The 14,005-nt window shown below is 45.7% G+C and overlaps 1 protein-coding gene across 1 annotated transcript in view; it reads right to left on the bottom strand.

The window, feature by feature from the left end:
• TEF (TEF transcription factor, PAR bZIP family member) overlaps nucleotides 1-12,532 on the bottom strand; it is a 37,171-nt gene extending 24,639 nt beyond the window's left edge. The window contains exon 1 of the mRNA XM_007523417.3: nucleotides 12,370-12,532. Within this exon, the coding sequence (XP_007523479.1) occupies nucleotides 12,370-12,472 (103 nt within the window). The 5' untranslated portion in view covers nucleotides 12,473-12,532. The remainder of the gene's footprint in view (nucleotides 1-12,369) is intronic.
• Nucleotides 12,533-14,005: the final 1,473 nt, after the last annotated feature.

The following is a 14,005-nucleotide window of genomic DNA, read 5'->3' as shown; positions in this document are numbered from 1 at the left end:
AAATTCAGAAGAGCTAAAAATTCCTATTGGAGTCTTTGGCCTGTCAGTGTTTAGTTAGAAAGTGCTCCCCCTGTCTTTTAACCTGCAGAAAAATGTGGCATGAATTGGTGTGTGTTAGACTTTGATACCTCCAGGCAATTGTCTGCTCCCTCCAGGCTTCCTTTTCCATACAGATCACATGGCTATCAGCCAAGATCTGGAGGTGGGGTGGGGGTGACTGTTTGTAAGTCTATGCATGTAAAATTACTAAGACTGGTGGGTACAAATGTACTGCTTGGTGTAGCTGTGACCCTAGAAGCTAAAACAGTGCTGTCATTACTTAGTAGAAATAATAAATTGTGTGCAAAAAATCTGCTGTGCACAGATTGTTGTTAGGAATTCTGTCTGTGGTGAAACTTAGATATGTTGAGGAAAAACTGACCTAGAGATTTTCAAACGACACACCAAGAAACTAACATGAAGCTTTTGAAGCAGAAAATAGATGCATAATTCCTTAATATAATCTGCACTCAATATTTCCCTGTAGTCCTGTGACAAATGGCGTCAATTGCTGCCGCCCCCCCCTCCCCCCGCTGAGCAGAACAACACCAGGAAGCAGCCTGTGAGATGAGAGCTGTTAGCGCCAGGGGGCATCCCTTGAGCTAAGAGCTGGTAAGAAGGCCAGCATCAGAGGGAGGGGCAATCCCATATAAATTCCATATCCTCTTTTGCCTAGTTGCTTTGCATCTAAATAACACTGATTTTTGAAATATCCCTGTGAAAGAACTTTCACCTTCTCCTGCTCAGTGGGTTGAGCGCATGTGATGCGAAGCTCAAGGACCTGTGTAAAAATCCCAGTTCGAGCCCGGGGATCTCCACCTGCAGGGGAGTCACTTCACAGGTGGTAAAGCAGGTCTGCAGGTGTCTTTTTCTCAACCCCCTCTCTGTCTTCTCTCTCCAATTCTCTCTGTCCTAACGACAACATCAATAACAACAATAAGAACTACAACAACAATAAAAAGGGGAACAAAAGGGAAAATAAATATAAAAAATTATAAAATAAAAAGAAAATGTAACCATGTTGTAACCTGTTGAAAAATGCTATTTAAACCTGTGCTGTTCTTTGTTCCGAGCAGAGAAACTTTCTGAAGAGATTCAGTTCTCTTGCCCACTAGTGTAATAAACTCCTCTCTTTTCACCATAATTTCGGTTTAAGCTTCGTGTTTGGGCATAATTTCTGCAACACTTTAAAAATTACCTAGCTTTGGGCTGGAGAGACAGCATAATGGTTATGCAAATTACTTTTTAAAAGAAAAACTTCATTACTTTACTTTATTTATTTTAATTAAAGAGACAGAGAAAGATACACAGAGAGAGAGAGTCACCAAGACCAGAGCACTCCTCAGTTCTGGCTTATGATGGTGCTGGGAATTGAACCTGGGACCTCAGCACCTGAGCTATGCAAGTGTTTTGCCTAACTATTATGCTATCTCCCCTGCAAAAGATTTTTATAATTGCTCAACAATTTGTTTGGCTTCGTATGTTAACTCTCTTTTCAGTCACCAGGTTCCAGATGTCATCAGGATGCCGGCCAGGCTTCCCTGGACTGAAGACCCCACCAATGTGTCCTGGAGCTCCGCTTCCCCAGAGACCCACCCTACTAGGGAAAGAGAGAGGCAGACTGGGAGTATGGACCGACCAGTCAACGCCCATGTTCAGCGGGGAAGCAATTACAAAAGCCAGACCTTCTACCTTCTGCAACCCACAATGACCCTGGGTCCATGCTCGCAGAGGGATAGAGAATGGGAAAGCTATCAGGAGAGGGGGTGGGAAATGGAGATTGGGTGGTGGGAATTGTATGGAATTGTACCCCTCCTACCCTATGGTTTTGTTAATTAATCCTTTCTTAAAAAAAAAAAAAAAGATTTTTATAGCTAAGGCTCTGAGATCCCAGGTTCAATCCCCAGTACCACCACAAGCCAGAGCTGAGCAGTGTTCTGGTCTCTCTCTGTGTCTTTCTTAATGTATCTCTCTCATAAAAATAAACATATATATTTAATATTTATTTATTTTCCCTTTTGTTGCCCTTGTTTTATTGTTGTTGTTGTTGATGTCGTCGTTGTTGGATAGGACAGAGAGAAATGGAGAGAGGAGGGAAAGACAGGGGGAGTGAAAGATAGACACCTTCAGACCTGCTTCACCGCCTGAAAAGCGACTCACCTGTGCAGGTGGGGAGCAGGGGGCTTGAACCCGGATCCTTATGCTGGTCTTTGCGCTTTGTGCCACCTGCATTTAACCTGCTGCACTACCACCCGACCCCCAAATATATTTTTTAATTACCTAGTTTTGCTGTGGAGAGACAGGATGAAAGATAATGTAACATTATCGAGAGGGCAGGTGTGGTTAATCTCACATGTTATTATGCACAAGGACATGGGTTCGAGTCCTTGCTCCCCGCCTGAGGGGGGTGGGGGGGGAGGAGAAGCTTCATGAGTGTTGATGCATAGTGTCTATCTTTCTCTCTTCCTCTCCATCTCTCCTTCCCTTCTCAATTTCTCTCTGTCCTATCCAAGAAAATAGAAACAAAAAGGAAAAATGCCCTCTAGGAGCGGTCGATTTTCTTCACAATAAGAAAAATATTGAAAGGAAAAATAATGTTCAGTGGTCCGGAAGGTGTCGCAGTGGATGAAGCATTGAATTCTCAAGCATGAGGTCCTGAGTTCACATGTAACAGAGTGATGTCTGGTTTTCTCTCTCTCTCTTTCCTTCTATCTTCATGAATAAATAAATAAAATATTTTTAAAAAAGGGAAGACAAATAATGTTCGCAGTATTAGAGAATTTATGATAACATGACTGAAAATTGTGATTTTTTTTTAATGCCTAAAGTGTGTGTAGTAAGAGGAAATAAAGAATAAGATTTCAAGGGCAGGCAATGCAGCTCAGTGGCAGAGCACATACTTCACTTGTAAGAGGCTATAGGCCCAGCACAAAGAAAGAAGAAAAAAATCATATATATATATATATATATATAATATTTTTTTATTTGTTAATGAGAAAGATAGGAGGAGAGAGAAAAAGAGCCAGACATCACTCTGGTACATGTGCTGCAAGGGATTGAACTCAGGACCTTATGGTTGAGAGTCTAGTTCCTTAGCCACTGCACCACCTCTCGGACCACTATATATATATATATATATATATATATACTTTATTTTTATTTATTTGCCCTTGTTGTTTTATTGTTGTTGTTATTGGTGTCATCGTTGTTAGATAGGACAGAGAGAAATGGAGAGAGGAGGGGAAGACAGAGAGGGGCAGAGAAAGATAGGTACCTACAGAACTGCTTCACCACTGAAGGTGGGGAGCTGGGGGCTGGAACCGGGATCCTTATGCTGGTCCTTGCACCCCACAGTGCGCTTAACCTGTTGCGCTACCGCCCGACTCTGACTCTGACTCTCTCTCTCTCTCTCTCTCTCTCTCTATATATATATATATATATATATATATATATATTTTTTTTTTTTTTTTAAAGCCACAGTTATTTGAAATAGCCAATGCCTATTACAGTCACCACCCAGACAAAAGCAGCTGTGCCAGTGACACCAGAGAGTAGCAAGCCCTGCTTGTGTTTTAAAATATAGTTTGGGGGGAATGGGGAGTAGCACAGAGGGTTAAGCGCACATGGCGCGAAGCACAAGTCCCAGCATAAGGATCCCGGTTCAAGCCCCTGGCTCCCCACCTGCAGGGGAGTCGCTTCACAGGCCTGAAGCAGGTCTGCAGGTGTCTTTCTCTCCCCCTCTCTGTCTTCCCCTCCTCTCTCCATTTCTCTCTGTCCTATCCAACAACGAACAACATCAATAACTACAACAATAATAACTACAGCAACAATTTAAAAAAAGGGCAACAAAAGGGAAAATAAATAAATATTAAAAAATACAGTTTTGGGGAGTTGGGCGGTAGCGCTGCAGGTTAAGCGCAGGTGGCACAAAGCCTAAGGATCCCGGTTCGAGCCTCCAGCTCCCCTCCAACTCCCCACCTGCAGGGGCGTCACTTCACAAGCGGTGAAGCAGGTCTGCAGGTGTCTTTCTCTCCTTCTCTCTATCTTCCCCTCCTCTCTCTATTTCTCTTTGTCCTATCCATCAACGACATCAATAACTACAACAATAAAATAACAAGGCAACAAAAGGGAATAAATAAATAAATATATTTTTTAAATACAGTTTTGGGATTCAGGCTGTAGCACAGCAGGTTAAACACAGGTGGTACAAAGCATAAGGATCCCGGTTCGAGCATCCAGCTCCCCACCTGCAGGGGAGTTGCTTCACAAGCGGTCTTTATCTCCCCTGCTCTATGTTCCCCATCTCTCTCCATTTCTCTCTGTCCTATCCAACCACGACTACATCAATAACTACAACAATAAAACAACAAGGGCGACAAAAGGGAATAAATAAATATTTTTTAAAATACAGTTTTGATTTTTCTGGTTTTTTTAAAAGATTTTATTTATTTATTCATGAGAAATGAGAAAGAACCAGACATCAATCTGGTACATGTGCTGCCAGGGATTAAACTCAGGACCTCATGCTTGAGAGTCCAACGCTTCATCCACTGCGCCATTTCAGGGACCACACTGGTTTCTCTACCTCCAGCTCCTATAGGCCCCAAATTCAATTCCCAGTCTCCCATGTGATGCTCTGGTTCTCTCACCCTCATTTATGTTAATAAAATAAAACTTTTTTTTTAAATACTTTGAAGTTACAAAGTGGCATCTTAGTGTTCTTTTGTAGTAGGTTTTTTTACTGTAGCAATGTGAGGAATTTTGTGGTCCTGGGACCTGCAGTAACTTTGTAGGTTTAAGAGACAAGTTTGGAGTAATCAAACAGCTACTGCTCAGCCTTTGTTTTAGGTAGGTGATTTTTTAAAATTATATTTATTTATTTATTTTCCCTTTTGTTGCCCTTGTTTTTTATTGTTGTTGAAGTTGTTGTTGTTATTGATGTTATCGTTGTTGGATAGAACAGAGAGAAATGGAGAGAGGAGGGGAAGACAGAGAGGGGGAGAGAAAGTTAGACACCTGCAGACCTGCTTCACCGCCTGTGAAGCGACTCCCCTGCAGGTGGGGAGCCGGGGCCTCGAACCGGGATCCTTACACCCATACTTATGCTTAGTCCGCTGCGCTACCACCCAACTCCCAAGTAGGTGATTTCTGCCTAAGCCTCAGTTAATTTTCTCTTGGAAACAGAAGGCTATGCTTCAGATTATGTATGAGAAATAGTATCAAGAGTTTGCCTGGAACAGTATATGGCAGGAGAGTAAACCTCAGACCTTGCTTCTCCATTCAGGTTGTGCTGGGTGGATGAGGAGTAGAATTATTTTTGGTGTGAGAACAAGACTGTTGGTTCAAAGGTGAGCTCTAGAGCATAAACTACAGCAGAGACAAAGATGTGATATTAAAATTGTGTCCCCAAAGGGAGACAGATAAACATCATTTGGCGAGGCCCTAGAGGGACGAGGTGATCTGGAATTATTAATAAGCTGCATTATACAGAAATCAATACCTCACACTGTTTTGCAGGAAGAAACAAGCAGACACCCCAATCCCAGCCTTTGTTGTTCTTTTACCTTCAGATAGCCAGAAGAGTCCCAAACATGTTACAACATATTTTAGGAAGAAATGTACAGAAACACACCACTGAAGAAGCCAGATAACCTGGGGTCCTCAAGGGCCCCACCTGTTTATCCTTAGACTTATTTCCTTTATTCCTCAAACTCCCTTCTGTTTGCCCCCAAACCCTCCTCCTGTTTTTCAGAAGTAGACAAGATAGAAATTTCAAACCCTTCCTCTGCCTGTATAAATAATCCGTGAAACAAAGAGAGGTACACATGTGTGTTGCCTTTTCCTCCCTTGCATTCCAAACTATAAAGAGCCTTTTCCTCCTTGCAAAAGCTTGGTGTGATGACCCATGTGTATGGTGTTTCATAATGCAGAGCCGGATTCATTTTACACTCATTCCTTCCAGAAACTAACCAAAGTTAAAAACTTTTTTTTTTTTTTTACCAAAGTAGTCAGCTATGGCTTATGGGATTGAACCTGGGACTTTGGAGCTTCAGGAGTGAGAGTCTCTTTGTATAATCATTATGGTACCTCCCCTGCCCCCAAGTTAAAAAACTAAACTCAAGTGACTATATGCCTTTCATTAAACCATTATACCAATTTGGATTATCATTATTTTAAAATTATTTATTCATTTATTTATAAGGAGGAGAAAGAACCAGACCATCACTCTGCTACATGTGATGCTGGGAATTGAATTTGGGACCTCATACCTGAGAATCTAGCACCTTATCCACTGCACCACCTCTTTGGCTGCAAGAATATTATCATCATCATCATCATCATTATCATCTAAACTTGAAGTTCAGAGGAATAATCACTCCAGCATGGAAGCCTTTGGTCAGATATCTCATAATGGTCTCTTTGAACACATAGGCAGTTTCTAGTAGGAGAGTGCCAGCCACTGTTCTCTAATCTGCTTAAAAATGTGATATGAGCCTGGTGTCTAAAATCAAGATGAGGACAAGGCTTCCACAGAATTCTAAAAAAAAAAACCCAGTTATCTGTTTTCTTTGCCAGCACCAAATACAAGGAAGCACAAAATTTGTTTCTAGTAGCAATTCAGTAAATACGTTGACTCACTTTGCTACCTAGAAGGGTTAACAAACATTTCTCAGAGTCAAATCATATACATTTGGAACATGATGAACATTAAATAAGTCATTGTTTTCTGATTCCCAACTAAATCTGGAATAACAAACAGAAGTTGTCCTTATGACAAATCCCCCAGCACTGCCTCCTTTTGCGCCCACATACCTGTGGCTACATAATTCCGGGCTGTGGCTTGTACCCTGGTCTCAGTGAGAAGTGGTGGGTGGAGACTCTCGACTAATTCTTGCCCATTGCTCTATACTCTCAAGAGCACTAGCTTCCTGTTTGGATCGCCATTTGGTCCACTCCCAGGCTTGGGATTACAGATGGAGAGCTGCCCTCACCTCCAGCTCCTGCCACATTTCAACAGCTACTGACTGCCTGCCAGCTGTGTTTGTGGTGCAGTGACTGTGTGGAGGTTCTGGAACTGGATCATTTGGGTTGGATTCCTGCTTTGACTACTCTCTGTGCGATCTTTGGCAAGTTACCTTGTTCTTTTTCTCTCTCCTATCTTTCTCATTAATAAATAAAATCTTTAATTTTTTTTTTTTTAAAAATACTGTCTTTCCTCCTTGCCAGTCACTTTTTGAAGAACAGCGGGAGTGGGTGAGTCTGGTGGGTAAGGAGATGACAGACTCACTTTATCATCTTCTTTATCATCTTCATCATCTTCAAGGCCCTGCAGGCTCTTCCCACTGTGGGTCCTGCCATCTTCCCCTCTTGCTTATGGTATGAGCCCAGTGGCCTTTCTCTTGTAGATACTGTCTTTCTTGTCCCTATGTCGTTTCCTCAACCCAAAAGTTTAAGCTCTTTTTTGTTTTGTTTTTAAGGATTTATTTATTTATTAATGAGAAACATAGGAGGAGAGAGAAAGAACCAGACATTACTCGGCACATGTGCTGGGGATCGAACTCAGGACCTCATGCTTGAGAGTCCAAAGCCTTATCACTGTACCACCTCTCAGACCACATTTTGTTTTGTTTTTATAGAGACAAATGCAGAGAGAGACCATTTCAAGCATGAGGTCCCAAGGTCAATCCTCAGCAGCATATGCACCAGAGTAATATCTGGTTCTTTTTCTCTCTCCTAATGTATTTCTCATTAATAAATAAATAATTTTTAAATAATATTTATTTATTTATTTCCTTTTGTTGTCCTTGTTATTTTATTGTTGTTATTGATGTCATCATTGTTGGATAGGACAGAGAGAAATGGAGAGAGGAGGGGAAGACAGGGGGAGAGAAAGACAGACACCTGCAGACCTGTTTCACTGCCTGTGAAGCGACTCCCCTGCAGGTGGGGAGCCAGGGGCTTCAACCAGGATCCTTACACCGGTTCTTGCACTTTGCACCATGAGTGCTTAACCCGCTGACTACTGCCTGGCTCCCAATAAAATATTTTTAAAATTTTTCCTTCAATGCAGTGGGGTGCTGAACTTCAACCTGGGTTGTACACAATGGTAAAGCAGCACACTATTCAAGTGAGCTATTTTGCTTGAAAGTTCTTAGAGTTGCTCTCTATTCTTCTCTCTCCACACTGTGACTCAAGTGTCTTCGCCACTCCCTCCTACCCCCAGAGTTTGGCCCTGACCCCTGATTGCTGCTATCTCTCTTCTTCTGGAATGTAAACACCAGGTGACCAGGTGGTTTGTCTCTTTCACCCTAGCACCAGAAGTGTAACAAATACTTGGTAAACAAATGATGAGTGGTTGGCTAACTGGAGAGGCCCTGCCCTGAGACCTGGTTTCAGAGGGAGCAGGAGGTGCTGGGATGAAAGTCCTCCTTGACTATTTGGCCTTCTTGTCTCTGCATATCAGCCTCCTCCTTAGTGTCACAGATAATCACACTACCCTTGCAAAAGCCATGTCACAGAATGAGGAAAAGCACTTGGTACAATTCTAGCACATGCTCAAGAAAGGGCAGACAGAATGAGGGTTCATCCCTACAGCAGCCAAGCCTTGTGTGAGGCCTGGCAAGATGCAGAACCATCAGGGCTGGAAGACAGCTCACTTGGGAAGAATGCACCCTTTACCAGGCACAAGGACTTGGGATCCAGCCCCAAGGCACCATACAGGAACAAGGAAAGCTTCGCCAGCAGTGAAGCAGTGTTGTGGAGTCTCTCCTCCTCTCTGTCTCTCCCTGTCTCTCACCTGCCATTTGAAGGGGGAGAAAAGAAGAGTCCAGAGAGTTGGGCAGTAGCACAGTCGGTTAAGTGCAGGTGTCACAAAGCACAAGGTCTGGTGTAAGGATCCTGGTTCGAGCTCCCAGTTCCCCACCTGCAGGGGAGTTGCTTCACAAGCGACTTCCCCTTCTCTGTCTTCCCCTCCTCTCTCCATGTTTCTCTGTCCTATCCAATAACAACGCATCAATAACAAAAACAATAATAACCACAACAATAATAAAAATATATAAAAACAAGGGCAACAAAAGGGAATAAATATAAAAAATTAAATAATAATAATAATAAAAAGAAGAGCCCAGTGGCAGCTGTGGAATCATGCAGACATGAAGCCTGAGCCGCAGTGGGGGAAGCTGGCGTCCTTTGGAGGGTACTGGACACCAGCTCCTGGACATGGCATCAGTTTGTGGCCCTGGGTGAGTTTGTCATGTCCCTTTGATTGCTGAGGAAGGAACAGGTTGAGACAAGGCTCTGAGCCCCCAAGGCTACCCCTGAAGGGGAGCAGTTCCTCCCGGTGCATTTCCTCATCTTCAGGAAGGTGGTAGTGAGGATCCAAGCAGCCAGTTGCTCCAGTACAGGGAACACACCCCCTTGCACTTCCCTGAAAGCAAATGTCACATTTTTCCCCCTCATAACACTATTCATCTTTGGCTCACAGTGGTGCTAGGGACTGAACCTGGTACTTCAAAGCCTCAGATATGAGAGTTTTTTTCAGAACCATTATGCTATCTCCCCAGCCTTAACTTTTAAAAGCCTTCTCGGTTTTACTCTAGTTCCCCTAGGTTGAGAATGGAGGTGATCAGATAGACCTTTACTCAGGACGGCTGAGAAGCAGTGAATCCACCCCTACTCCTCATCCTGCTGCCACAGTCCTCTGAGACGAGGGTGCCCAGGCCCCTCATGTACCCCTTACTTGGCCCCAGGTGTCATTCAGTGCTTGTATGTTGCCCTGCCCCTAGGAGCCTCATGTTTCTAAGAAGACAGCCCTGAATGCTCATGCAAACTTGCACCATCCAGTTCTTTCAAGGAGAATGTCCATGGAGGGAGAGTAGAGAGCAAAGAATAGGGTCAGATTGCAGATGTGACATCAGGGGAAAGGGCACAATGAGAAGCCCCAGCAGCTCTTTGCCTTTCCAGAGAAAACGGATTGGATTGACACTGTTTGCAAACAGTTGTGCGTGGGACAACTCATTTAGTCCTGATAACCAGCCCTTCTTGCCCATTTTACAGACTGGAGATGGAAAAAGGGAGAGAAGCTTATTATCCTGCTTTGTGGGTTCAGAGATCATTCTAACTAGGAAGTCCCTGCAGAGGGGGACTTACCTGCCCAGCTCATAGCAAATATCTTGCTCACTCTCTGGCTATGTTTGCATGGAGCATGGCTCCACGAAAAGGCAGCCTGCCTAAATGAACAAAGCTGGCAGAGGGATGGGGGAAAAGGTGGCCCCCGGGCTCAGCTGGGTCCCGAGGGTTAAGGGAAGGAACAGGCATAAAGAATGAACAATACATCCCTGGAGGTGATGCAGTGGATACAGCATTAAACTTTCAAGCATGAGGTCCTGAGTTTGATCCCTGACAGCTCATGTGCCAGACTGACGCTCCAATTTTCCCTTACCCTCTTTCCTCACAAATAGATAAGTCTCTAAAAACAAGAATAAACACTATGATTTAGATAAGCATGGTCTTTTCAGAAAGTAGGAGTGAGCATTGTGGAACGGCATCACCCTCCATGAGAGAAGGGGCCAAAGTGGAAAGAGGACTCTCAGTACTCAGCACCCAGAGACGGAGGGTCTTGGGGTCTGGGCCTATCCTTTGGCTGGGATGGAGATCTCTCACCCAAGTCAGTCACACAGGTGACCCAGACTGAGGGGTCTCCAGGTGGCCACTGTCACTGGAAGCCATGGGAGACTGGAGTGCAGTCAGCTCTGTGGGAGCCTACTTGGCAGGGATGGTAAAAAGTCAGAGGTCAGCACAGGCTGGCTCTGGGCACAGGAAAGAGTGGAGTTCAAGGCTGAGTCTTAGGGAGGCCTTGGAACTGGAAAGTGTAGTGAATTTCTCCCACTCTGCCTGCTAGTCCAGCTTTCCTCTGAGCTTCCTTCACGCTGAGCCCACATGTGCTCTGCATGTAACATGAAGGTGCTGCAGCCCGTCCTGGGGTGGGGCAAGGAGAAGAGCGGGAGTTTGCAAACGGGTCTCAGTTCTCTTGAAAGAAGCGCCCTTCTCACAACAATGTGCAGCCCACCAGAGGGCAGAAAGCAGGACAGCTTTTCCAGGCCACAGGCTAAGACTTTCGTCTTCCTCCCACAAGGTCCAAAGTCAGAGTAATGGACCCTGGAGAGGAGCTACTTCATCAAGAATTTCTAAAGTACTTACTACCCCAAGTAAGAAGGTAAGGGACAACTATAGAATGTCTTTACTCATATGCAGAATGCAGAGAATTGAACATATGAATGGGAAAAAAAATATCAACCTATATCTGAGACTGCGGGAGAACTTTAGTGGTTATCTATGGGGGTGGGGATGGGGACAGGACAGGGACACAGACCTTTGGTGATGGGAGTGGTAAAAAAAAAAGTACTATAAACCATTAACCCCTCAATTAAAAGCAAATAAATTTTAAAAAGGAGAAAAATCATGTAACTTCAAAAATAAATAAATAAATAAAATGCCTACTACCTGACTGCCAGCCTGGGGCTTCGAGAGCCTGGGGCTGGGGTTCAGGCAGTGGCTTTCGTGCTCTCTAGGGATTGAGCAAGGACTCTGTGGAGTCAACCCCAGTGGCTCATCCACCCTCGTCTTCTCATTTTATTTATCCAGTCGGAGTCTGTCAGTCCTGTGGGACCAAGGAGAGGGGACCCTGAGTGGACTGCTCCCAAAGCTGACTGGGGCCTTGGATTCCTCAGGCGAGACTTGGGGGACAGCTGGTGCAGGCTGCTGACTCTGCCCCTCGTCCACACCCTCCTCCTTTGGCTCCCTCGCCTGTTTGCCTGTGGTATCCTAGGAACCGGGGCTTGAGCCTGTGGTCCTGTTACATAACAGCTCCCACCCCATCCATGGGATCAGTGCTCCAGTGAGCGGGAGCTGAAGCAGGCACACAGAGGACAGTCCTCTCTCCTGAGACCAGAGAATGCCCCCAAACCGAATCTCTCTGCATGCCAACATGCAGAGGGAGGAAAATTGACAAGTAGTTGGCACCCAGTGCACTCTCTCAGCAGGGTCCTTTGCTCCCACATGAGCACAACACCTGTCACATGCTGGCCACATGTTGCCCATGGCTCCCCACAGCCAGCAGGCCTAGGGGCAACCCTGAGTTGCTAGGGCAGCACCTCTCCTCATCTTTCCCTCTGCACCTCAGTTCTTCCTCCTGCCCGGGAAACAACCAAGTGCAGATGCCTGCTGGGGACCCTCCCAAGTCTGAGGATGCTTCTCCTGTCATTGCTTGTGACTGCCCCCGCCCCTTGGGTACCCAGGCAGCCAGCCAAAGCAGACCATGTCCAGTCCTACCTGTCCTCTTCTCTGACCAAGGCAGAGAATGCTCCAGCAGGGATTTGAGGACCTCAGGCATGTCCATGGCAGGAGCCACTCCGATCCAGTCACAGCTCGACATGGCCTGCCTGCGGGAGGTGCTTTGGAGGGGAGTTTAGAATCAGCGGGAGCAGCAGGAGCTGGCCTGAGAGCCACAGGCTCTGGAGGCGGGCGGGGTGGGAGCCCGAGGCAGCCAATGGGCAGCATGAGCCCTGGCCCGCCTGTCCACCCCCAGCTCGGCCACTTGCCAGCTCCGGCTGTAGCCAGGCCTCCCCTTCCCGCTGCCTAGCAGGGCGGGCCTAGTCCTATGCCAGCCTTAGCACGTGGAGCCAGTGCACCAATCCTCTAACAGAGAGCTCAGCCTGTTATCTAACTTTGCAAAGGGAAGTTCTCCCCCAGCCCAGAGCCATAGTTAGGGCTTGCCAGGTGAGAACGAGGAGCTGGCTCTATGCCCTCAGTCAGTGCACCACACATTCAGGCATACTTGGCAGAGGTGTCACGGAGGCCAGGCACAGAATGCAGCTTAGGCTGGGACCTGAGAGCTCCAGGCAGCCTTGCAGAGGACATGCTCTGTGTTGGCACATCTGGGCATGAGTGAGCATCCACATTCATCTGTAAGCTTGCAAGCTATGAGCTCGTGGCTGGTGTGTTGCTATGCTGTGGTCTCTGCTATGCTCAGATGCCTGCAAGGTGGTCAACCAGTGGCCTGAAGAGCTGGAGTTCTAGCCATCTGCAGAGTGTGGAATCTGCTTTCCTACAGGGAGTGACAAAACCTGCAGTCTGGTCTCCCAGGGATGGGAAAAGAGCTGATGACCACCAGACAAGCTCTGACAGGAGAGTGGGGACAACCCTACAAACCTGGTTGAAGCTTGTCTTGGATGATGTGCTGCTTCCAGGTAGCCATGGTGACAGTGGTCTAGTTGCTGTAGTCCCCTCCTGGACCTTTTACCAAAACACAGGCCTCTGTGGTTCCTATCCACTAAAGACCAGCAGTGACAAGGTCAGACTTAGTCACGCAGTGCTAGGGGTCTAGTTCTGCTATATGCTAAAAGCAGAATCTTGAGTAAACCACACAGCTCCCTAGGTCTTGGTTCTAAGTTGTTTTTTTTTTTAATTTCTTTATTGGGGAATTAATGTTTTACATTCAACAGTAAATACAATAGTTTGTACATGCATAACATTCCCCAGTTTCCCATATAACAATACAACCCCCACTAGGTCCTCTGTCATCGTTCATGGACCTGTATTCTCCCCACCCACCCACCCCAGAGTCTTTTACTTTGGTGGGTTCTAAAATTTTTAAGTGAAGAGACCTTAAAAACTCCTTGTAGCTCAGCTTCTATGTCTGTTATGCTCCAGAGTAGATGCAATAAACATTTGGTTCCCTGCATTGTAGCTGATTTCTATGCATTCTTTTACTGCTCTCTGAAATTTCATGTTATATAGACTCAAAAATACTCCAGTCACCCCTTCTAGTCTCACCCCTTCACAGCAACCCCCAGCCTGTCCTATCCCCCTCACTTTCTCTGCCTCCAAGGTTATGACTGGGGCTCAGTGCCTGCACTACAAATCCACTGTTCCTGGAGGACATTTTTCCCATTTCATTGCCCTTGTT

The sequence above is a fragment of the Erinaceus europaeus genome, chromosome 4 (assembly GCF_950295315.1).
Source record: "Erinaceus europaeus chromosome 4, mEriEur2.1, whole genome shotgun sequence".
NCBI lineage: Eukaryota > Metazoa > Chordata > Mammalia > Eulipotyphla > Erinaceidae > Erinaceus > Erinaceus europaeus.
Note: the sequence above shows the minus strand (reverse complement) of the source record. Positions and strands in the feature narration are given on the sequence as shown.